This window comes from Podarcis vaucheri (genome assembly GCF_965113315.1).
Source record: "Podarcis vaucheri genome assembly, chromosome: 16".
Taxonomy (NCBI): domain Eukaryota; kingdom Metazoa; phylum Chordata; class Lepidosauria; order Squamata; family Lacertidae; genus Podarcis; species Podarcis vaucheri.
Genome location: NC_138754.1, coordinates 493,694 through 513,637, shown reverse-complemented (window position 1 = coordinate 513,637; position 19,944 = coordinate 493,694). Strand labels below are relative to the sequence as shown.

At 50.6% G+C, this 19,944-nt stretch overlaps 1 protein-coding gene and 1 long non-coding RNA gene across 2 annotated transcripts in view; one reads left to right on the top strand and one right to left on the bottom strand.

Annotated features, from left to right (window-relative positions):
- The window catches only part of LOC309520733, a 274,646-nt gene that overhangs the window by 31,273 nt on the left and 223,429 nt on the right, over positions 1-19,944 (bottom strand). The gene's annotated exons all lie outside the window — the stretch shown is intronic.
- Positions 1-19,944, top strand: part of LOC309520592 (T-lymphocyte surface antigen Ly-9-like) — a 34,327-nt gene that overhangs the window by 4,104 nt on the left and 10,279 nt on the right. Inside the window, exons 2-3 of the mRNA XM_082202560.1 lie at positions 8,612-8,944; positions 12,682-12,948. Of these exons, the coding sequence (XP_082058686.1) occupies positions 8,612-8,944; positions 12,682-12,948 (600 nt within the window). The remainder of the gene's footprint in view (positions 1-8,611; positions 8,945-12,681; positions 12,949-19,944) is intronic.

Sequence of the window (19,944 nt, the reverse complement as noted above, 5' to 3'; positions counted from 1 at the left end):
CTCTGCCCTCCTCTCTATCGTACCTTCTTGCCTTTCTCTTGGTCCAGTCAGTGAGAGAGACCGTGGACCGCTGCTCGACCCGAAAGGGGGGTTCTGAGCTCTATCTCTTTATCTAAACCCTCCAGCCAGCCGCACCAATTGGGAGCCCGAAGGGTAAGACGGAGAGACCCGACTTGAAAGATAGCCGACTCTCCGCAAACGGGCAACCCAGTTGAAAGCAAGGGGTTGGAGCTCTCTTTCCGATCTTCCCGAGCGTCCTTTCTAGGGGGCAGGAAGTGGTCTTGCTTTCTATCCCAATCCCAGCCGCACCGGTCGGGCTACATACCACGTGTACTGTAAGCCCGCTTCCGAAAGCAAGGGGGATTTTCGACCCAAAACTCTGTCCAGGGACCACCCGATCTGGCACCGCACGGCGCGGGCGTTCAGTAGGGCCCCTTTTCCTGAGTTGTGACGATAGGTAGGAGGTTGCCAGGAGGGAATAGCCCATGAGGAATTGGGCGGGACCGGCAGAGTGGAAAAGGGACCCCAGGTGAATGGTTAAGGAAAAAGAAGTAAGGAATACCGGATAGCTAGAGCTCTTTAAAACCTCCCTAGGAAGTTGCCAAGCGACTAAAGATCATTCCTTTTACAAGTCCTTGTCGAATAGCCCTAGACCCACAAATCCTTATCGACCCCCTCCTCTTTCCTCTTTCCTATCTAGACACGCGTGAGATATACTATGGGTACCCAGGCTTCCAAACACGAGCGGACTCACTCTGGGAGGAAGGCTTCCCGGAAGCCATCCCGTTCCCAGAAGGATCCCGACTCTCCTCTTCAATTCGTCATCGCATGTTGGAAGTCGATTCCTGGCCACAAATTGTTATCTAAGGAAAAACTAGAGGACCTCTGCCCCGAAACCTGGCCCGCCAGGACTGCCTCCGCTAAACCCGAACTGCGGTGGCCACCGGGGGGTTCGTTTAATGAAGAACGCTTGAACCACCTAAGGAAAGCCCTGATAGAAGAAAACCCCGCCAGTTAGAATACCTGGCCACCTTTGAGGCAGTAAGGAGAATGCTCCAAGCCCCAAAGGGAGCAACCTCTTACCAACTGCCTATATTAAATCCCGGGCGACTGCCAATGCCCCCCCTTACGAAGATGATGATGTACGACAGACCCTGGTCCCCTTTTACTATCAAGGACCACCACCGCCGCAAGCCCCGACATCCAGCGACAGCGACTCAAGTAGTGGGGAGGAAACGGGGGAGGAGAATGAGGCACAAGACACTGAAAATAGAAGGGTCACACGACTACAAGCGAGAAAGGACAAGGGGGGCGCCAAACAAGTTAAAAACCCCGGACAAGCTAAAACTAAAACCCCCTCCTCTATTCACCATAACACCATTGAGGACTCTATCCAAGTCGGGAATAAACCCGCTCCCACGGAACCTCACGGCTCCGAAAAGGGGACCCTGGGCCGCGATAAAGAGACTCCGGGGACTTCTGACCAAGTAAGCTCCACCGTGAGTTCTACTGCGGTCCAGATGCCCTTAAGGGCCCTGCCCATTCCCCCTCTCGAACCTGATGGGCCCCCGCGGATGGTTTACACGCATCAACCCTTCTATACCTCAGACCTGGTAACTTGGTCAAATCAGATGCCCTCACTGAGGGACGACCCGGACAAATGCCACCGCCAGGTCAGCGCTATCTTCTCCACACACAATCCAACCTGGCCCGATGTCCACGTCCTTCTGAATGCCCTCTTCAACGAGGCGGAGAAAGCGGACATTCTAACTAAAGCCGGGGAAGCCATAGAGCTGCCGGACTACCAAAGGGGACGGCCTCAGGGATTGCAGGCGCTCACAGCACAATGTCTCAGAGTAGAACCGGAATGGGACTATAATACCACTAATGGTATTTGGTGCCTAAACCTATTTAAAAAGGCCATTTTGGACGGTGTAAAGGCCGCCGGACAACGCACCGTTAATTGGACCAAAGTCCAGTCGGTCATGCAGGGACCAAATGAACACCCGTCCGATTATTACACTAGATTGGTCTCTGCCATTAAAACATGGGGAGGAATAGACCCCGAAAACCCACAACATGAAGTAATCGTTAAAGGGTTCTTCAAGGATCAGGCTTGCCCAGATATCAGGAAAGCTCTGAATCTCCAAATTGGATACGATGGAAAGAGCGTAAGTGAAATCTTGTCCATCGCAAAATCTGTCTACAACTCTCGGGATGAAAGAAAGAAGAAGGAAACGAAGCCCGAGGTCGAACAAATACTAGCCTTAAGCATGGAAACTGCCTATGGTCCTAATCGAGGCAGGGGACTCCCTCGAGGAAAGGGAATCCGTGGAGGAGGAACCCCAAATCCCTATAGGCAGTGGGGACCGGGGACTGGAGGATGCTATTACTGCCAGGAAGAGGGACACATAAAAAGATTCTGCCCCTACCTAAATGCGACACCCTACGGGGGACAGGAGCCTAAGCCTTTCCCTGTACGGATCACCCACCCCCCTTTCTCCCCGCAAGCCAACGTAACTCCAGGCTACAGCAACCACAACCCAGCGGCTTATACCCCACCGACGGTCTCGAACCCGATCCCTCAACCCCGACCACAACCGGGACCCCGGACCCAAATGCCGGCCACCCAAATGCCGGCCATAGACCAGCCTGCCCACCCTTGGGCGAATGCCACTGCTCCTCCCTTGCACCCTCCAAACCAACCACCTCCCGATGATCAGGACACTTATTGACAATTAGAAGGGGATCCCAGTCAGACCCAAACCATCTGCCCTGTCCTTACATTGTCACCCGAAGACCCGGTCTGTACTATCGAGATAGACGGCCACCCTTACCAATGTCTACTGGACACAGGGGCCACCTATTCCACCCTAACCGACAGTCACCTGGAACCAGGGACAGTAACCAAGAAAGTAATGGGACTGGATGGGTGAATGCACTCCCACTGGTTCTTCATAACATCCGCAGCGCCCCAACCGGACGTTTGAAACTCTCCCCATTCGAACTCTTATTCGGGAGACCTCCTCCCGTCTACAACACTCTATTCCCACTATCGGAACTGGAGCTGGGGGAGGCAGAACTTACTAATTATGTTATTCAGCTCCAGACACAGCTACAGCGTCTCCACCACTACGCGGCCATCGAGGGACAGAATCTGCCTATCGACGTCCACGCTCACTCCTTCCACCCGGGTGACTGGATCCTCGTCAAGGTCTACCAGAAAGAACCACTCCAACCCGCGTGGGAAGGTCCCTACCAAGTACTCTTGACGTCGCCAACCGCCGTGAAAGTAGGTGAAAAGAATTCCTGGTTACACCACACTAGGTGCAAGTCCTCACCCCCTCCACCGGAGACGGAAGAAAGCAACGGCGAGGACTTCACCTTTTCGACTCCACCGGCTCTACCGACCTCATATATTGACGACGACGACCAACAGACCGGACCAGCTGATCGGGGCCAAGGTCGGGCTCAACAGACCGGACCAGCTGATCGGGGCCAAGGTCGGGCTCAACAGACCGGACCAGCCGATCGGGGCCAAAGTCGGGCCCAACAGACCGGACCAGACACCGCGACACCCAACTGGACGTCCAAAATCATCCCGGATACCAACACCATCAAGCTACGTTTCAGACGCGCCGACAACCACGTTTGACAGCTCCATTGACAGCTTGCTTCGTTTGACAGCTCCATTGACAGCTTGCTTCGTTTGACAGCTCCATTGACAGCTTGCTTCGTTTGACAGCTCCATTGACAGCTTGCTTCGTTTGACAGCTCCATTGACAGCTTGCTTCGTTTGACAGCTCCATTGACAGCTTGCTTCGTTTGACAGCTCCATTGACAGCTTGCTTCGTTTGACAGCTCCATTGACGGCTAACTTCGTTTGACAGCTCCATTGACAGCTTGCTTCGTTTGACAGCTCCATTGACAACTTGCTTCGTTGACACCTTCGCCTTTTGACAGTTCATCTGACAGCTCCGTTCAACAGCGCTATTTGATAGCTTCGCTTTACAGCCTCACCCTATCAGGCGCCTTCGTTCGTTCACGCATCCGAACCATGCGCCTGGTCACCACCGCCCTTCTCCTCGCCACCTTATCCTGGGTCACGTCTACCTCATCAGACCACTGCACAGGATTACGAACAAACTACCACTTCTTGGACTATCATGAGGTCGAGACGGGAAGGTCTAACCCTGATCGAATGGGGGACTTTGATTTCTGCCTTCCTGAGTCCCGAACCTTGCTGCGCCATTCCCTAGTTCCCCAACTCGCCGAAAACAAATATTGGGAACTTTTCATCCGAAACAAGGATTTACGTCGTATCGGCTCTGCGGCTCTCACTCTTGACCACTCCTCTTACCGGCTGACCTGTAGAGACGGGACTTACCTGCTTTACGAGAGTGGAGAGGTCTCCCAAACCCCAAACTGGACCGAAGTCGAGACAGGAGGGGCTACTCACGCTTATACAGAATCAAGCTACCCCTCTGGAAACTTGATTTTCGGCTTCCAGTGCCTCCGCTCCACCCCAGAAACCCGGAAGCCCCAACTCCAAGGACTCTGCCTACGACGGTTCTGCTGTCTATGGGACTTAGGGGTCACTAATGAGTGGAGAGGGGCTGAATATCTCGAAGGGTGGCACCATTCTTTACACCCCTCGCGCTCCCCCTCATGGGACCACGTCGGACCCCTGCGATGCGGCGGTATCGCCAGGGATAGGCGACTACTGAACACCACCGACCCCCTCCATCCGGTTGGTACAGCACCCCGACAATTCGGCGCCGACCCGGCACTCCCGGGAGAAGACCTCCTGTCATCCTGGGAGCAAAACTCCTACATTAAGCTTCTCAGCCAGGTGGCGAAGGAGTCACCTTACCCGGACTGCTGGATTTGCGCTCATGCACCCAGCCATCTCCAACAGAGCCTCCCACTGGTCCCTGTACCAGTGACCCTAGAACAGTTCCGTTCCGGAAATGTTACTTCCTGGAACCTGACCGCACTCAACTTAACACACCAATACCTCTACCTCACCGGCCCTACGAAGGGACCCCTTTGTCGCAGCTTCTCAGGGGAAGGAACCTTCATCGGATCCAGTACATGCACCAACACTCTGGAGATCCTACCAACTGGACTGGTCACTGTCTCTAACACAAGGGACTCCCGAACTTTTCCTAACCTTACTGTTGCCTGGGCCGCTGCGGTTGGATACCCCTTGGACTGGAAGCCACAACCCGCAGACACCATGCTACTACAAACCTTTGCTTCAGGCCGAATGGAATCTTACCTCAGCGGCCTATTCTGGGTGTGTGGGCACCGCGCTTATACATGGGTGAGCCCACACATGTCCGGATCCTGCTTCATCGGCTACATCGTTCCCGGAATTAGAATATTACCACACCTACCGCCTGGAAGACAACGGAACAGAAGGGAACAAAAAGAGCTGTCAGACCTGTCAGACGTTGCTGCAAATGGAGAGACCGTAGGCCGAGCACTCTTCCCCGCCTACGGTGCTGGTTCAAACCACGTGGATATTCTCCGACTCACCGACATCCTCCTTAAGTTCATGCAGGAGGCGACTCAGATCACAGACTCTCTCATGTCGGAACTATCCGAGGTAAGACAATTGAGCCTACAGACGAGGATCGCGACAGACTTCCTCTTGTCCAGTCAAGGAGGCACCTGTGCATTAATAGGCACTGAGTGCTGTACATACGTGACTGACCAGACCTTAAATATAACTGGACATTTAAATAACATTCATGAACTAGCAGGGAAGCTCCACGACATCCAGCATGAGGGGCTATCCGATGTGGACTTATGGGGATGGTTGCCCAAGCTGGGATGGCTCAGACAACTATTGAAAGTCGTGTTGTTTATCATCTTAACTGTTTTCCTTTGTGTCTCTATCCTATGTTGTACTATGCATTGTATTACCCCTTGCTGCTCTCTCCTCCGACATTCTGCTTCTGCTAGCTCCTTTCCTCTGCGAGCCTATTCCCGCTCCCGACATGCTCCCACTTTCCCAGACTATGTACAAATGAGACATTTGGGAGAAGGTGAATATGAGATCACCGAAATTTAGTGCTCAAATGGTGCGGAGAAAGGATTTGCAAGTTCTTACAGAACTTTATTGCAAATCTATCTCCGAATGGGGGACTGATACGGACTGAGGGGGGGGGTGCCTATTCCCCCCCTTCTTTTGGCTGTCCGAGGCGATGACCTCAGGGGTGCCATCGCACACCCACCCTCGAACCCCCTTCACCGTTGCACAAGCACCACACTTTTCCCAGACCTTTTCCCGAGCGAAATAAGCTCGAATATATATATATTCCCTATCCTTTCCTATGCCTATCTGCGCTCCATACTTAGAATGAGTAGACCGAGTGTTTCTCTTCTCCGCTTATTCCTATGGCCGCGCTTTGGCCAATCACAGCCATGCATTCGTCCTGCAGAAGCTAGCTCAGGGAGCTCTTGCACGCCTCATTTAACCTCCTGACGAGCTGCTGACGGCCCCCCACGGCGAGAACAATAGAACCGAAACTCCCGACCTCGTAAAACTGTCAAACCCTTGTTACAATGTATCCATTTCTACAAGAATGGATACATTCTGCTTCCGCTTTTGATCTAGACTACGGAACAGGTTGAAAGTTATCAGAACCTTTCAAAATTCATATAAAATCAACCACAGCTCCAATTTTCTTGCTCTTGGTGTCATTCGACTCAGTTTCCCCAGGACTCCATGATGCTGCCCGACTCCATAATCCTCGAGACGGCAGGTCACGTACACAGGAACTCTTTAATCCCGTCAGATCGTCCTGCCCAGCCCTTTCCCCGGGCAATACCAGGTGGCAGACGATGCATATCTCTGACCCATTGTCTTGCCGCCACCGGTACTCAATAAATGTGTATCTATGTATATTTCCCGCTCTGCATATCCCCCCTCCCTCATCCGAAAATGTTAATTAATGTAATCCCACCTTTTCATAATGTATTCATGACGTGTAAAGTATATTCATGATGTAACTTGTGAAACCCAACCTTCCTATAATGTATTCATGACGTTTTCGCGCACTGTGTTATGGGATTTGGAGGGAACTTTTAAAAGTTTATGTCGCCCCATTCTCGGGGTTCAATCTCGCTTTGAACCTATTGCGCAATAAACTTGGATCTTCGCATTTTGCTCCTGCGTCCGGCTGAGCTTCCTTTTCTTCCGCTAGAATCCACGGACTTGGTCCGACTGGCTGGGTGGCAGGGTAAATACGCACCCAGATTTTCCGTAACAGCGCAGCATCAGCGACCTGAGCTTCAGAGTAAACATTGCACAACAGAAGTGGCAGAAGTTGTGTGAGCATATTTGCAAACAGTTTCTTCAGCATGCAGCAGGACAAAAGGAAAACATGTTCAATCTCCTTGGTGTACAAGCAAGACAGCAAAAGCAAAAGCTATAGACATAACGAAATTCCCAGCAAGCTGTGCTGGAGTGTAAACAGACATGTGACATGCAACAATTCCACACGTCTGTTCTGAAGGTGGAACGGAATATCCTCACACTATCCTCCATTTATGAGAGCCCTGCCTGTGTGCAGGATTGCAGGTTAAAGGTAAAGGGACTCCTGACCATTAGGTCCAGTCGTGACCGACTCTGGGGTTGCGGCGCTCATCTTGCTTTACTGGCCGAGGGAGCCGGCGTACAGCTTCCCGGTCATGTGGCCAGCATGACTAAGCCGCTTCTGGCGAACCAGAGCAGCGCACGGAAATGCCGTTTACCTTCCCACCAGAGCGGTACCTCTTTATCTACTTGCACTTTGAGGTGCTTTCGAACTGCTAGGTTGGCAGGAGCAGGGACTGAGCAACGGGAGCTCACCCCGTCGTGGGGATTCGAACCGCCGACCTTCTGATCGGCAAGTCCTAGGCTCTGTGGTTTAACCCACAGCGCCACCTGCGTCCCATGTTCCCCGGACTCTCGCCTGGCGCCCTCCAGAACTTCGCGTCCTGGTGTCCCGCACCACTAGCCTCAATGGGTAAGATGGGCCCGTCTTCAAATATCTCAAGGGCTGCCCCACGAAAATCAGAGCGGTATTGTTCTCTCCAGAAGGCAGGACCCAAATCAAGAGATTTAAATAGCAAGGCAGGAGGCTCCAATTAAGCATTAGGAAGAATTTGCTGAGGGCAGGAGCTGTCCAGCAGTGGAACAAATTCCCTCATTGAGCTCTCCTTCCTTGGAGGTTTCCAAGCAGAGGATGGACAGCCGTCTGTCATCACCTGGATGCTTTAGATGTGATTCCTGCATTGCTGGGTTTTGGACCAGAAGACCCTCATAGTCCCTATGATTCAACCATTCTATGAAAGGGGTGTGAGGAGATGGGGGACTTGGCTGTGCCCCCTAGGTTTCCCCCCCTAACTCCTCCCCATTTTGAAACGGCTTATCAGCTCACGTGCCTCCTCCCACAGTTGCTTTGCAAGCCTATCTAACGTCCGACCCCCACTGCCCCCCAAAAAACCCCAGGTTGCTGAAACACTCTGGTCAATGTCTCAACCTGGTTCCTGTTGATGGCGCGTGAATCTCGTCCTCTCCAAATTCACTTTCTTCCCTGTTCTCTCTCTCCTCTCCAAGGTGCAGACAGTCCAGCAGCGACCCAGGCTGAATTAGGCCCCAAAGCTGTGGGGGACTCGGTCAGTCTTCCTGTTGTGATTCCAAAAGGGACCATTTTCTCGGGTCTCATATTGAGGTCTGTCGGCCCGCCCAGCAAGGCTGTCGCGATGTGGGAGCAGGGGAAGCCCATCACAGTCCTAGACCCCAGGTATTCCGAAAGGGTCTCTTTCCTGGAGGAGGAACCCGCCTTCCAAATCCATAACCTCACCTTGGAAGACGGAGGAGGCTATGAGATTTCGACATTCACCCAGGAAGGCTCCAAGACACTGAACCGCTACACGCTCTTCGTCTTCCGTAAGTAACTTCTCAGAACTGCAAATTCAAGTGCCTCCCATGCGCATTTGAAGCACCCGCCCCCAAGAATCCTGGGAACCACAGTTCCCCACCCAGAGAACTACATGGAATAAACTACGGTTCCCAGGATTCTTGGAGCGGGAAGTTGTGCCCTTTGTATGAGTTATAGGTGTATTTATTTATTTCATTATTTCATATGTACACCACTTGATTATTTTTAAAAAATGACAAGGAAATCAAGGAAAAATCACAGCAATACTTTAAAGCATACAAAAGTTAAAATACTAAAGCAGACAGGTTCATAAATGTATGGTAGGGCTGTGGCCTTAGTTCAAGGCAGAGAATTTGAACTTAATAGTAAAAGGGCACAGGCTGCTATCAGCTCAAAGAAGAATGCCCGACTGGCATGTTCTCTCCCTCATTCGTTCGAGAGCTTCAAAAGTTTTCTTCAGCCTGAATATCACAGCGACCGATGCCAACCGACACCAGCACACTTAGGGATCCGCAGAGTTTGTGCATTTCGCATAACAGACCTCAGCAACTCAGCATTTTGGCTAATCTACTTTATTTACATATAAACACACACGGAGCACTGCAAGATGGCTCCCTCTCTCTCTAGCATCAGACAGCAAAGAGAGAAAGAACAAAGGACAATAGTCCCACTTCACGGAACACAGTAACACAAACATCCTGTCTCCGTCACGTCCCACTTGGTGGAGTCAAAACATACACCGTCATGTGAAAGACAACAATCCCATGACTGCAATCATGGAGCAGGGATCCTAACAGGCTCTCCAACGGGGGACCGTCTGGCAAGGATGCTTTAGCAGCGATCGCTGCACTGCAGGAAGTTAGACTACATGACCCTTGGTAACTCTACGATTCTGTGACTAATCAAAGTCGTGTCTGGCAGCTACTAAGTTCAGGAGTTTTCCAAGAAATTGTCAGTTCCTCAACCGAGAAGTTACACCAAACTCGAGAAGGGAAGAAAGTTGGGCTGCTGCTTTTAGTTTTAAATGTTGCAACAGCAGCTAAAATTATCCTTCTTCAGCAGATCTTATTTGCTAGATGCAACCGTCAAACTTTGAAGCAAAGTGAGGGCAGGGACCTGACTGCTTGCTTGGCAAGACCGTACGTAACCCTGGCAAGGGAAAAGGGTGCAAAATATCCTGGTTGTCAGGCTGCAGTTCAGTGGTAGAGCAGGCACTTCACGCCCAGACGGCCCCAGGTTCCCTCCTCCATGGCATCTTGGGGGAAAGGACTCCTGCCTGAAATGCTGAAAAGTGTTGAGTGACCACTCTCAGTGAGGTGTCTTCACCCTTTCCAGACCCAGGACTTGTGAGAATGCTGTGGATAGCAGGAGAGGATATATTGGTTCTATATTATCCTTCCTCACTCACGCTAGTGAGTCAGTAGCACAGTACATTCCCCACTATATAGCAGGAAGCCAGATGGTAGATTCATTTGAATCTCTGTTGTTCCTGGTAAATTCCTGGTGTTTTGTTTTTCCTGGTAAATTCCCCTTTTAAAGGGACCCCTGACCATTAGGTCCAGTCGTGGTTGACTCTGGGGTTGCGACTCTCATGTCGCTTTATTGGCCGAGGGAGCCGGTGTGCAGCTTCCAGGTCATGTGGCCAGCAGGACTAAGCCGAACCAGAGCAGCGCACGGAAACGCCGTATAACTTCCTGCCAGAGCGGTACCTATTTATCTACTTGCACTTTCATAGATAGATAGATAGATAGATAGATAGATAGATAGATAGATAGATAGATTCTTTATTGTCATTACACTAGTGCAACATTGCACAAGTGCAACGAAATTGGATGCCATCCCTTAAAAACAACAAAAGCAAAACAACAGCAACAACCAAACAAACCACATTCCAGCCACACCCACACCCACACCCATCAAACTCCCAGGTCTCACTATCGAGTTACAGCATTCAAAAAGGCCACAGCTCTTGGATAGAAACTGTTTTTCAGTCTATTTGTCCTTGACTTGATGTTTCTATACCTCCTGCCAGAAGGCAGTAGTGCAAACAGACTGTATCCCGGGTGAGATGGATCCTGCAGGATGTTGTTTGCTTTCCTAAGGCAACGGGAACCGTACAGTTCTTCCAAAGGTGGGAGAGGGTGACCAATAATCCTTTGGGCTGTGGTTATGACCTTCTGGAGCACCTTCCTCTCCCTAGCTGTACAACTGGATGTGCACTTTGATGTGCTTTTGAGCTGCTAGGTTGGCAGGAGCTGGGACCGAGCAACGGGAGCTCATCCCATCGCAGGATTCGAACCACGACCTTCTGATCGGCAAGTGCTAGGCTCTGGTTTAACCCACAGCGCTACCCGTGTCCCAAAATTCCCCTTTTATTCCCTCTTAAAAAGAATAAAGACACAACGGTCTTCCCTTAAAAGTAACAAGGTTTACTTACATTCAGTTCACGGTATGATCCCGAAGGCAGGCTTTAGCTTGTAGTTACAGATACAGAGAAAGGTGTGGATTCATCCCCTTGTGAGGAATAAGCCCATGCGCGGCTGGCTGAGAGCCAGCAGACAGCAAAAGCATCCAGAGAAGGAGAAGGGTCTCAAGAGAGCAGATGGCTGTGGGACCAGCCCTTTTATGGGGTCTGCCAGGGTCACGCCCATCTACCTGTTCACATGCAGAGGAAGGATGCTCCAGACCAGGTGTCACAGGAAGTTATACTGGCTAGAGTTTAACACCCCCCTGCGCGTCCCCTCTGGGCAAACAGGAAATGTTGAACTTGACTGCTACGGTGATGTTACATCCCACAGGACCCCCTTTCCAGCTAACATGCACCTGGGGATCCATTTCCTCAAGCCTTTTACCAGACCTTGTGCAACACATTGGCGGCTAATATACACACAATAATTACCAAAATGATTATGCATTCTTTATCAGTCTTCTGAGAAAAATACAAGACCTTATGCAAAGCCACAGAGACTTGTGAACTACCCAACCTAAGATGAACTTATAATGTCTGATTTCAATAGATTTTTCAAGTGCTCAGCTCAGTCTTTTGTTTTCTTTATCTTTTTAGGTAAGTTCATGAAGATACCAACAAAAGGTAAGTTCGGTGTTGTTCACAATACTGAGAGATGCTAGTGGTGTTGTAGATAGATGTTAATGTCTGCAACTTCGTTAACATCTATCTACAACTTCACTGGCATCTCTCGGTATTGTGAAGATAAAGAAAACAAAAGACTGAGCTAAGCACTTCAAAAATCTATTGAAATCAGACATTATAAGTTCATCTTAGGTTGGGTAGTTCGCAAGTCTCTGTGGCTTTGCATAAGGTCTTGTATTTTTCTCAGAAGATTGAGAAAGAATGCATAACCATTTTGGTAATTATTGCGTGTATATTAGTTGCCAACGTGTTGCACGAGTCGTACTACTTCTATCAGCAGCACAGGTGGCATTTTTCTAGCATTATTGTTTTTGCCAGACCGTGGCAGAGCCCACCTTGGATCAGGCCACGACCTGTCTCTCCATCCGCCACCTTCCCGGGGAGTCCGTTCCACGGTCAAGCCGCTCTTCACGCCAGGAACTTCCCAATGTTTAGTCTCGATCTCCTTTCTTGAGATTTGAATCTGTTGGTTTGTGCCCTTCCCTCTGGGGTGGCAGGTTGCAAGGTGGCTGCACCTTCCCAGAGTGGAAGATGGCGGCGATTTCTTGACCCTGTCCCCCCTCTTGCCCACCCCCTCCCTCCCTCCCGTTTCAGACATCGACATCACAGGAGAAAGACTTGCCAACAGCTCCTGCAACCTCAATTTGCTGTGTGAGGCTGGAGCTGGAGCCAAAGTTCGGGTGATCTACTCCTGGAAGAATACAAAAACAGGGGACACGGCTTCTGGCAACGCCAGGCTGCACCTCACCTTGAATGCCAAGAACAAAGATGACTCTTACACCTGCTCCGCGCAGGCCTTGGGGACCCAGAAAGCTTGGGAGGTCTTGCCCTATGCTTCGTGCCCAAAATCTGCAGCTGCAGGTGAGTAATATTTTGATTTATTTCCCGCCCGTTGCCGTCAGGTCCTACCACTCAGTATTGCAGTGGTTCAGAAGACCAAAGACGGGCACCGTAGCCTGTGGTCGGTCAGTCAGTTTTATTGCACATAGCCAAAGGCTGCCGCAGTGTACACAGGATCATTCAACAACTGAAAGAAAATATGCTGGATTAATGCAAAAAACTTAAAACATTTCTCTTATCAAGACATTACCTACTCTAAGCAGAGCTATAAAAGTACCTTAATATACAGGTTAAGACATTAAACAATAAAAATGTATAGACTAAAATCACCACATGGCCACTAACATATTAAAAAATAATGTTAATTAATACAATGTGCAATCATATTCAGAGTTTGGTGATAAAGATAGAATACAGCTTGATGTAGATAGGGTCAAATAAATTCATCTCCTTTACAGTTGGTGGCTACCTTGGCTATAGAATTTGCTCTAATTTTCCTTGCGGCAGTTGCAAAGAGTGCTATAGGCCAGGTCACATACTTATCTGTGTCTGCAAGGAGATATAACATCATGTCAAGGCGGTTCTGGCCAGGGGACCCTGTCATTATAGGTACCAACAATCTTTTTCTTGCATCATTATATAGCGGACAGTGCAAGATATAATGCATAAGGTCCTCTACTTCAGAACATCCCCTAATGCAAACACGTTCGTTTGTTGGTCTGCCTCTGTGTCTCCCATCTCTATAAGCAGAGTTTATTGTATTTAATTGTAACTCTGTAAAAGCTTTCCGAAGTTGCACAAAAGTCACTTCATTGAAATAAGATGTATGTTCATAGGCCTCTCTAAGTTTAAAATGTAATGGGGTGTGTTATGTACTGAGTTAAATAGGATCCAAAATGCAGCAGTCTGATTGGTCCACAGGAGCCACCCAATCCAGTTCCAGGTGGAAATGAATCCGCAACCTGATTGGCCTATAGGAGAATCCCGGAATTAGCCAATCACATGGGGCCCATTGTGTAAATAATGTATTTAAAGTAGACATTCTGGGGGAAATTCCATTCCTCCTCACCACTATGAGCCAAATAAAGAGCATGAAATCCACTCTGGACTCTGAGTATATTTCAGGGTGCATGTGGATGTTCACTGAGAGGTCCTATTTGCCTATAAGTTGGGCAGCGTGATGTACCCAGTTTTTAAGGGGTAATCCATTTGAGACCGTATACTTGTGATAGAAAGGACAGGAGTTCACCTCTGAAAGGATGTTGCAGAATTGGGGAAGGTTCAGATAAGGACAAGCGGAAGCGTCACCGGGATGGAGCATCTCCCCTGTGAGCAATGGTCGCAGCCTTTGGGGCTTTTTAGATTAGAGGAAAGGGGAGGTGAATAAAACGAGGCACAGCCTTGAGAAAGTGGTAGAGAAAAGCTTTTATCCCTCTCTCATAGTTGATGGGCGTCTGATGAGGCTGGATGTTGGAAGATTTAGGACAGATAAAAGGAAGAACTTCTTCAAGCAGCGCACTGTTAATGTCAGTTTGCATTTCTTAGTGCAAAAAGTATTGATCTGATGCACTGATCTTTCCTATTCTATTCTAATTCATTCAAGAGGGTTCTGGAAGCTTCTCTGTGTGAAAGAAGCAAGCAGAAGGTTCATGAGGTTTGGGTTATTCCTTCAGAGAAGCTGAGTACAGCTGACTTAGACTGGTTCTATTATCTCTTTCTGTCAAGGTCATGCTGATTATAATAATAAGGCCAGAAGGAGCCTGGGCTTCACTTTCTGTCTCTCTTTCCTTCTGGTGTTCTGAACAAAGTGTTAAGGTTTAGTCTTATTATAAGTGTCAGGGAACTGACATCAGAGGAAAGGGAGTTGGTAGGGCTCCCAGAGACTGGGAGAGAGTCAGCAGCCAAAGCAGGGACCAGTAGGGGGAGCGAGGGGTCTCTGGAGGAGGATCTCAGTAATGCTGAGAGAGACGCAGCAGCCCAGGCAGGAAACAGCAGGGGAGAGAAAGGGGTGAGAGACACATCCAGCGAAAATAGCGGGGAGGTGTCAGAAGCAACTGCAGGGAGACCCATGCTTCGCCGGAAGCTGCCACGTCGTGAGTCCAGGAGACGCGTTTCCGTTAAGGAACTTCTTTGCTGGAAGCGCTTCCGCAGGCAGCCACTGTCAGACTCTACTAGTGACTAGAGCAGACATGTCTGAGGAGCTCTGTCACACACAGAGGTTTGTGGGGCCGCACAAACTCTGAAGGGGCACAATTTTAAGCACAAGCAGCTAATCATCCCCTGACAGCAGTCTGACAGTCTCTGTACGCTGCCTGTGCAGGAGAAAGCATCATGAGCAACCCAGCCGGAACCGGAGAGGCAGGGGTTGGAGCTGGTCCAAGCTTGGAAGAAAGGTATCAAGCTCTGGAGGTCCAACTTGCGCTGCAGACGGCGAGGCTCGAGGAGAGAAGGGCTCAGGATGCTGACAAAAAGGGGAGAACCACTCAGTTCCCCAGAAAGGTACCAGGATTGGTGCAAAAGTTTGGGGGGGACCCCAAGGATTACCATGCCTTTAGGACTGAGATGCAATATGCCCTGAATGTGCAGTTTGATGAGTTCCCTGATGAGGAATCGCGAGTTGCTTTCGTAATTGGGCATCTTGAGAAGGGGGCGCGGGACTGGGTTCGACCCCTGATGGCAACGCACAACGATATCCTAAAGGACACTATGAAGTTCTTTCGTGCAATGGATATCATGTTTTCCAGCGATATTGAGGAAGGGGTGGTGCGCAGACAGCTAATGGCTTGCAAGCAGGGAAGCAGATCTGTCCGTGAGTACTGGACTGAATTTACCATGCTGATTCACAGATTGGGGTGGGATTTATCGGCAGCACCCATTCAGATGCTATTTGAAGAAGGTCTTTCTTCGGCTGTGAAAGACGAGCTGTCCAGGAGCCCCAGGGCGGTGTCTATGGATCAGCTGACCAAATCTGCGCTGACCATTGGAGCGCGCCAGGAGGCAAGAGCCTTGGAGAGGCGGGAAGGGAGAGGGGAACGTTGGAAGGAGTTACGCATTCCAGACATTCCTGAGCCAGCTTTCCCGCCGGCAGAGCCGATGGAAATCGGAACAGCCCGCGCGCGCGCAGTTTCAAAGCCCAGTGAGGGGGCGAAGAAGGAGGGAAAGGGAGCCCGGAAATGCTATCTCTGCCAACAGCCAGGCCACTTTGCCAGAGTCTGCCCCCAGAGGAAGGAATGGCAAGGGATGGTGGGAGCAGTTGAGGGGGGAGAGCAGGGAGAAACGGAGCAGGTAAAAGCCAACGCCTGGTTGCCACCGTCAGGGCACTGCAGCCAGGCCAAAGAGCAGTAAAAGTGCCCGTGCCAGAAGCTCCTCGACCTGCTCTAGTAATTGAAGTGTCGCTAGAGCTGCAAAATGGACACCCCCTAAAAATAAAGGCGCTGTTGGACTCAGGCAGCTCCTGCAATTTTATGAGCAAGGAGTTTGCTGCTGAACATCAGATACAGACTATCCCTTTAAGCAACCCCCTGCAGGTGACCACGATCGATGACAGGGAACTGTTGGGAGGAGGAGTTAGCTTGCAGACCGTCCCAATGATAATGAGGGTGGCAAGGCACACAGAACTGATAGCGTTTAATGTGGCCACCTTGGGAGGCGCTCCCATTATTTTGGGAATGAGCTGGCTAGCCCTACATGATCCGCTGGTGGGCTGGCATCAAAGAGTGGTTTCCTTCGGTTCAGCACATTGCTTAGAACACTGCAGGGGGGAAAAGGGGTCAGCAGGGGCCCAAGCCACCCTGGCAGGGACTGAAGTAATGGGGAAGGGGAAGGTGCCACCACAGTATGCTGATCTCAGCGACGTGTTCAGCGAGAAGGAAGCTGACCAACTACCCCCGCATAGGCCCTTTGATTGCCAGATCAATTTACTCCCTGGAGCACAGCTTCCTGTAGGCAAGTTGTATGCCATGTCAGACAGGGAAATGCAGGAGTTGCGAGCGTTCATTGACAAGAACCTGAAGAGAGGCTTCATCAGAGAGTCCAAGGCAGCGGGGGGTAGCCCAGTGTTTTTTGTGGATAAAAAAAACACGGACAAGCCGAGACTTGTATGTGATTTTAGGCGGTTAAATGCAGTGACAGAGCCGGCGGCTTTTCCTATGCCCAGGATTGATGATATTTTGACCAGGGTGCGGAAAGGAAAGATTTTTACAAAGCTGGACCTAAGGGGGGCGTACAACCTGATACGTATAAGGAAAGGGGATGAATGGAAGACCACCATGTTCACCCCTTTGGGGGCATTTGAATACCTTGTTATGCCTTTTGGATTACAAACAGGCTCCGCGTGTTTTCAAGCCTTCATGAACCACGTACTGGGGCCTTTGCTCTACAAGAATTGCGTGGCCTTCTTAGATGACGTGTTGGTGTATTCGGAGAATGAGGAGCAACATGTGAGAGACGTCAGAGAAGTGTTGAGCAGGCTGCAAGCCAACAGGCTGTGGGTGAAACTGGAGAAGTGTCAGTTTCATACCAAGGAGGTGGAATTCCTGGGGTACCGCTTGTCAGACAAGGGGTTGGCCATGGACCCCGGCAAGGTTCAAGCGGTGCTGGAATGGAAAACACCCAAGACCAAGAAGGATGTGCAGAGGTTCCTAGGGTTTGGAAACTTTTATCGTAAGTTCATCCGAAACTTCGCCCACCTGACGGCGCCCATCACGGACTGTCTCAGCAGTAAAAAGAAGTTTGTTTGGACGGGGGAGGCGGAGCGAGCGTTTGAGGAACTGAAAAGGGCCTTCGCCTCTGATGAACAACTTCTACATGTGGATTTACAAAAAAAGCTGAGGGTCGAAACAGACGCTTCTGACAGAGCCATAGGGGCGGTGCTTCTTCTGCAGCCGGGGAAGGAGGGGTCAGAGTGGCGACCGTGTGCCTTCTTTTCGCGAAAGCTGAACAAATCTGAGAGGAACTACACGGTGTACGACCGGGAACTTCTTGCGATTCATGAGGCCTTCCGGAGATGGAGGCACCTGCTAATTGGTGCACAACAGAAGGTGCAAGTGTGCACGGACCATAAGAATCTAGAGTATTGGAGAACTGCGCGAGTGCTCAACCAATGGCAGTTGAGATGGGCCCAGGAGTTCTCCAAATTTAACTTTGAGATTTGTTACGTGCCAGGCCCAGAGAACGTTAGGGTGGACGCTCTCTCACGCAAACCTGAATATTTGGAGGGAGAGGGTGCACCCGAAGAGACCCATGTCATTCCCGAGGACCGCTGGGTGTGTGGGGCGGCATTGGTGGGGCAAAGGGAACTGGTAGAGGGAACGGTGCAGGATGAATACGCCCAGGACAAACTCAGGGGTCTCAGGAGGGAGGGAGACAAACCCGGGGGTTTTGAGGAGAGAAACGGGGCGTTGTACTACAAGGGAGCGTTATACATACCTGAAGGGGAATTGAGGGAAAAGGTACTCAAGCAACTGCACGATAGCCCCACAGCAGGGCATTTTGGGCAACACAAAACCATGTGGCTGGTTACCAGGGAATTCTGGTGGCCCAAGGTCAGGGAAGATGTGCGGGAGTATGTGAGAGGGTGTGACCAATGCCAACGAGCCAAGGGGGAGAGGCGGGCACCGGCAGGTTTATTAGAACCACTACCCACGCCGGAAAGGCCATGGGAGGCAGTGGCAATAGATTTCATGACTGATCTGCCCAGGTCCAAAGGGAAAACAGCCATCATGGTTGTGGTAGACCTGTTAACCAAGATGGCCCACTTTATAGCCTGCTCACATGCGGTCACAGCGGAAGAAACCGCTAAATTGTTTGTGGAAAATGTGTTTAGGTTGCATGGTGCCCCCTTGAGGGTGGTTTCTGACCGAGGGAAACAATTTACTTCCAGGTTCTGGAGGAAGCTCATGAGCTTATTGCATGTAGAGGTGAATTTCTCAACTGCCCGTCATCCAGAAACCAACGGGCAGGCGGAAAGAGCTAATGGTGTCCTCCAGCAATATTTGAGGTGTTATGTGAATGACAGAGAGAATGATTGGGTGGAGAAGCTGGCGTTGGCAGAATTTGCCTACAACAATGCAGAGAACGTGTCCACGGGGATGAGCCCCTTTTTGGCTAATCACGGGTGTCATCCCCGAGCCTTCCCAGGGGGGGAAGGGGAGAACTGGAGCGTTCCAGCCGCAGAACAGTTCGTTGAAGAAATGGAAGCGATCCATCGCCAGCTCCAACTTAATTTAAACAGGGCGAAGGAGGAATATAAGAGGCAGGCAGACAAAACCAGAAGGGAAGGGGAAAGCATAAGGGTGGGGGACCAGGTGTGGCTGTCCACCCAAGGGTTACCATTCAAAGGAGGTTGTAAGAAGTTAAGACCCAAAAGGCTGGGCCCATTTGAAGTCACGCAGCAGGTCAACCCAGTGGCTTTCAGACTCCGGTTACCGAACCACATGAAGTTGCACCCAGTGTTCCACAGGTCGTTGCTGTCACCGTATAAAGGGGACAGAGAGGGGAGGGTCAATAGGGGACCAGCTATGGAGAAAAAAGAACACAGCTACCATGTAGCGGAGATTCACGATTCCAGGTGGAAGGGAGAGCAAGTAGAGTATTTGGTAATGTGGGAAGGGGAGCCGGAGTCGGAAAACACCTGGGTCAGGGCAGAGGATGTAGATGACGAGGTTTTGATAGAAACTTTTCATCAGAGATTCCCTCGTAAACCCCAGCCAGTGGCGAGGTTCCGGAGGGAATACTTCGCCACCACCGACGAAGAAGAAGAGTTGGAGGGGTTCTCTGATTCCGAGGTGGAGGAGGATTCAGCGAGTCGGAACGAAGACCGATGGAGGGAAATGTTCGAGACGTCTGAAGATGAAGAGGATTCTTTTCGGGGTTTCAGCTCCTCACCGCCCAGAGGAGAGAGTAGGGGCGGGGGAGAAGGGGGCCCTGGAGGGGAGGTGGATGTCAGGGAACTGACATCAGAGGAAAGGGAGTTGGTAGGGCTCCCAGAGACTGGGAGAGAGTCAGCAGCCAAAGCAG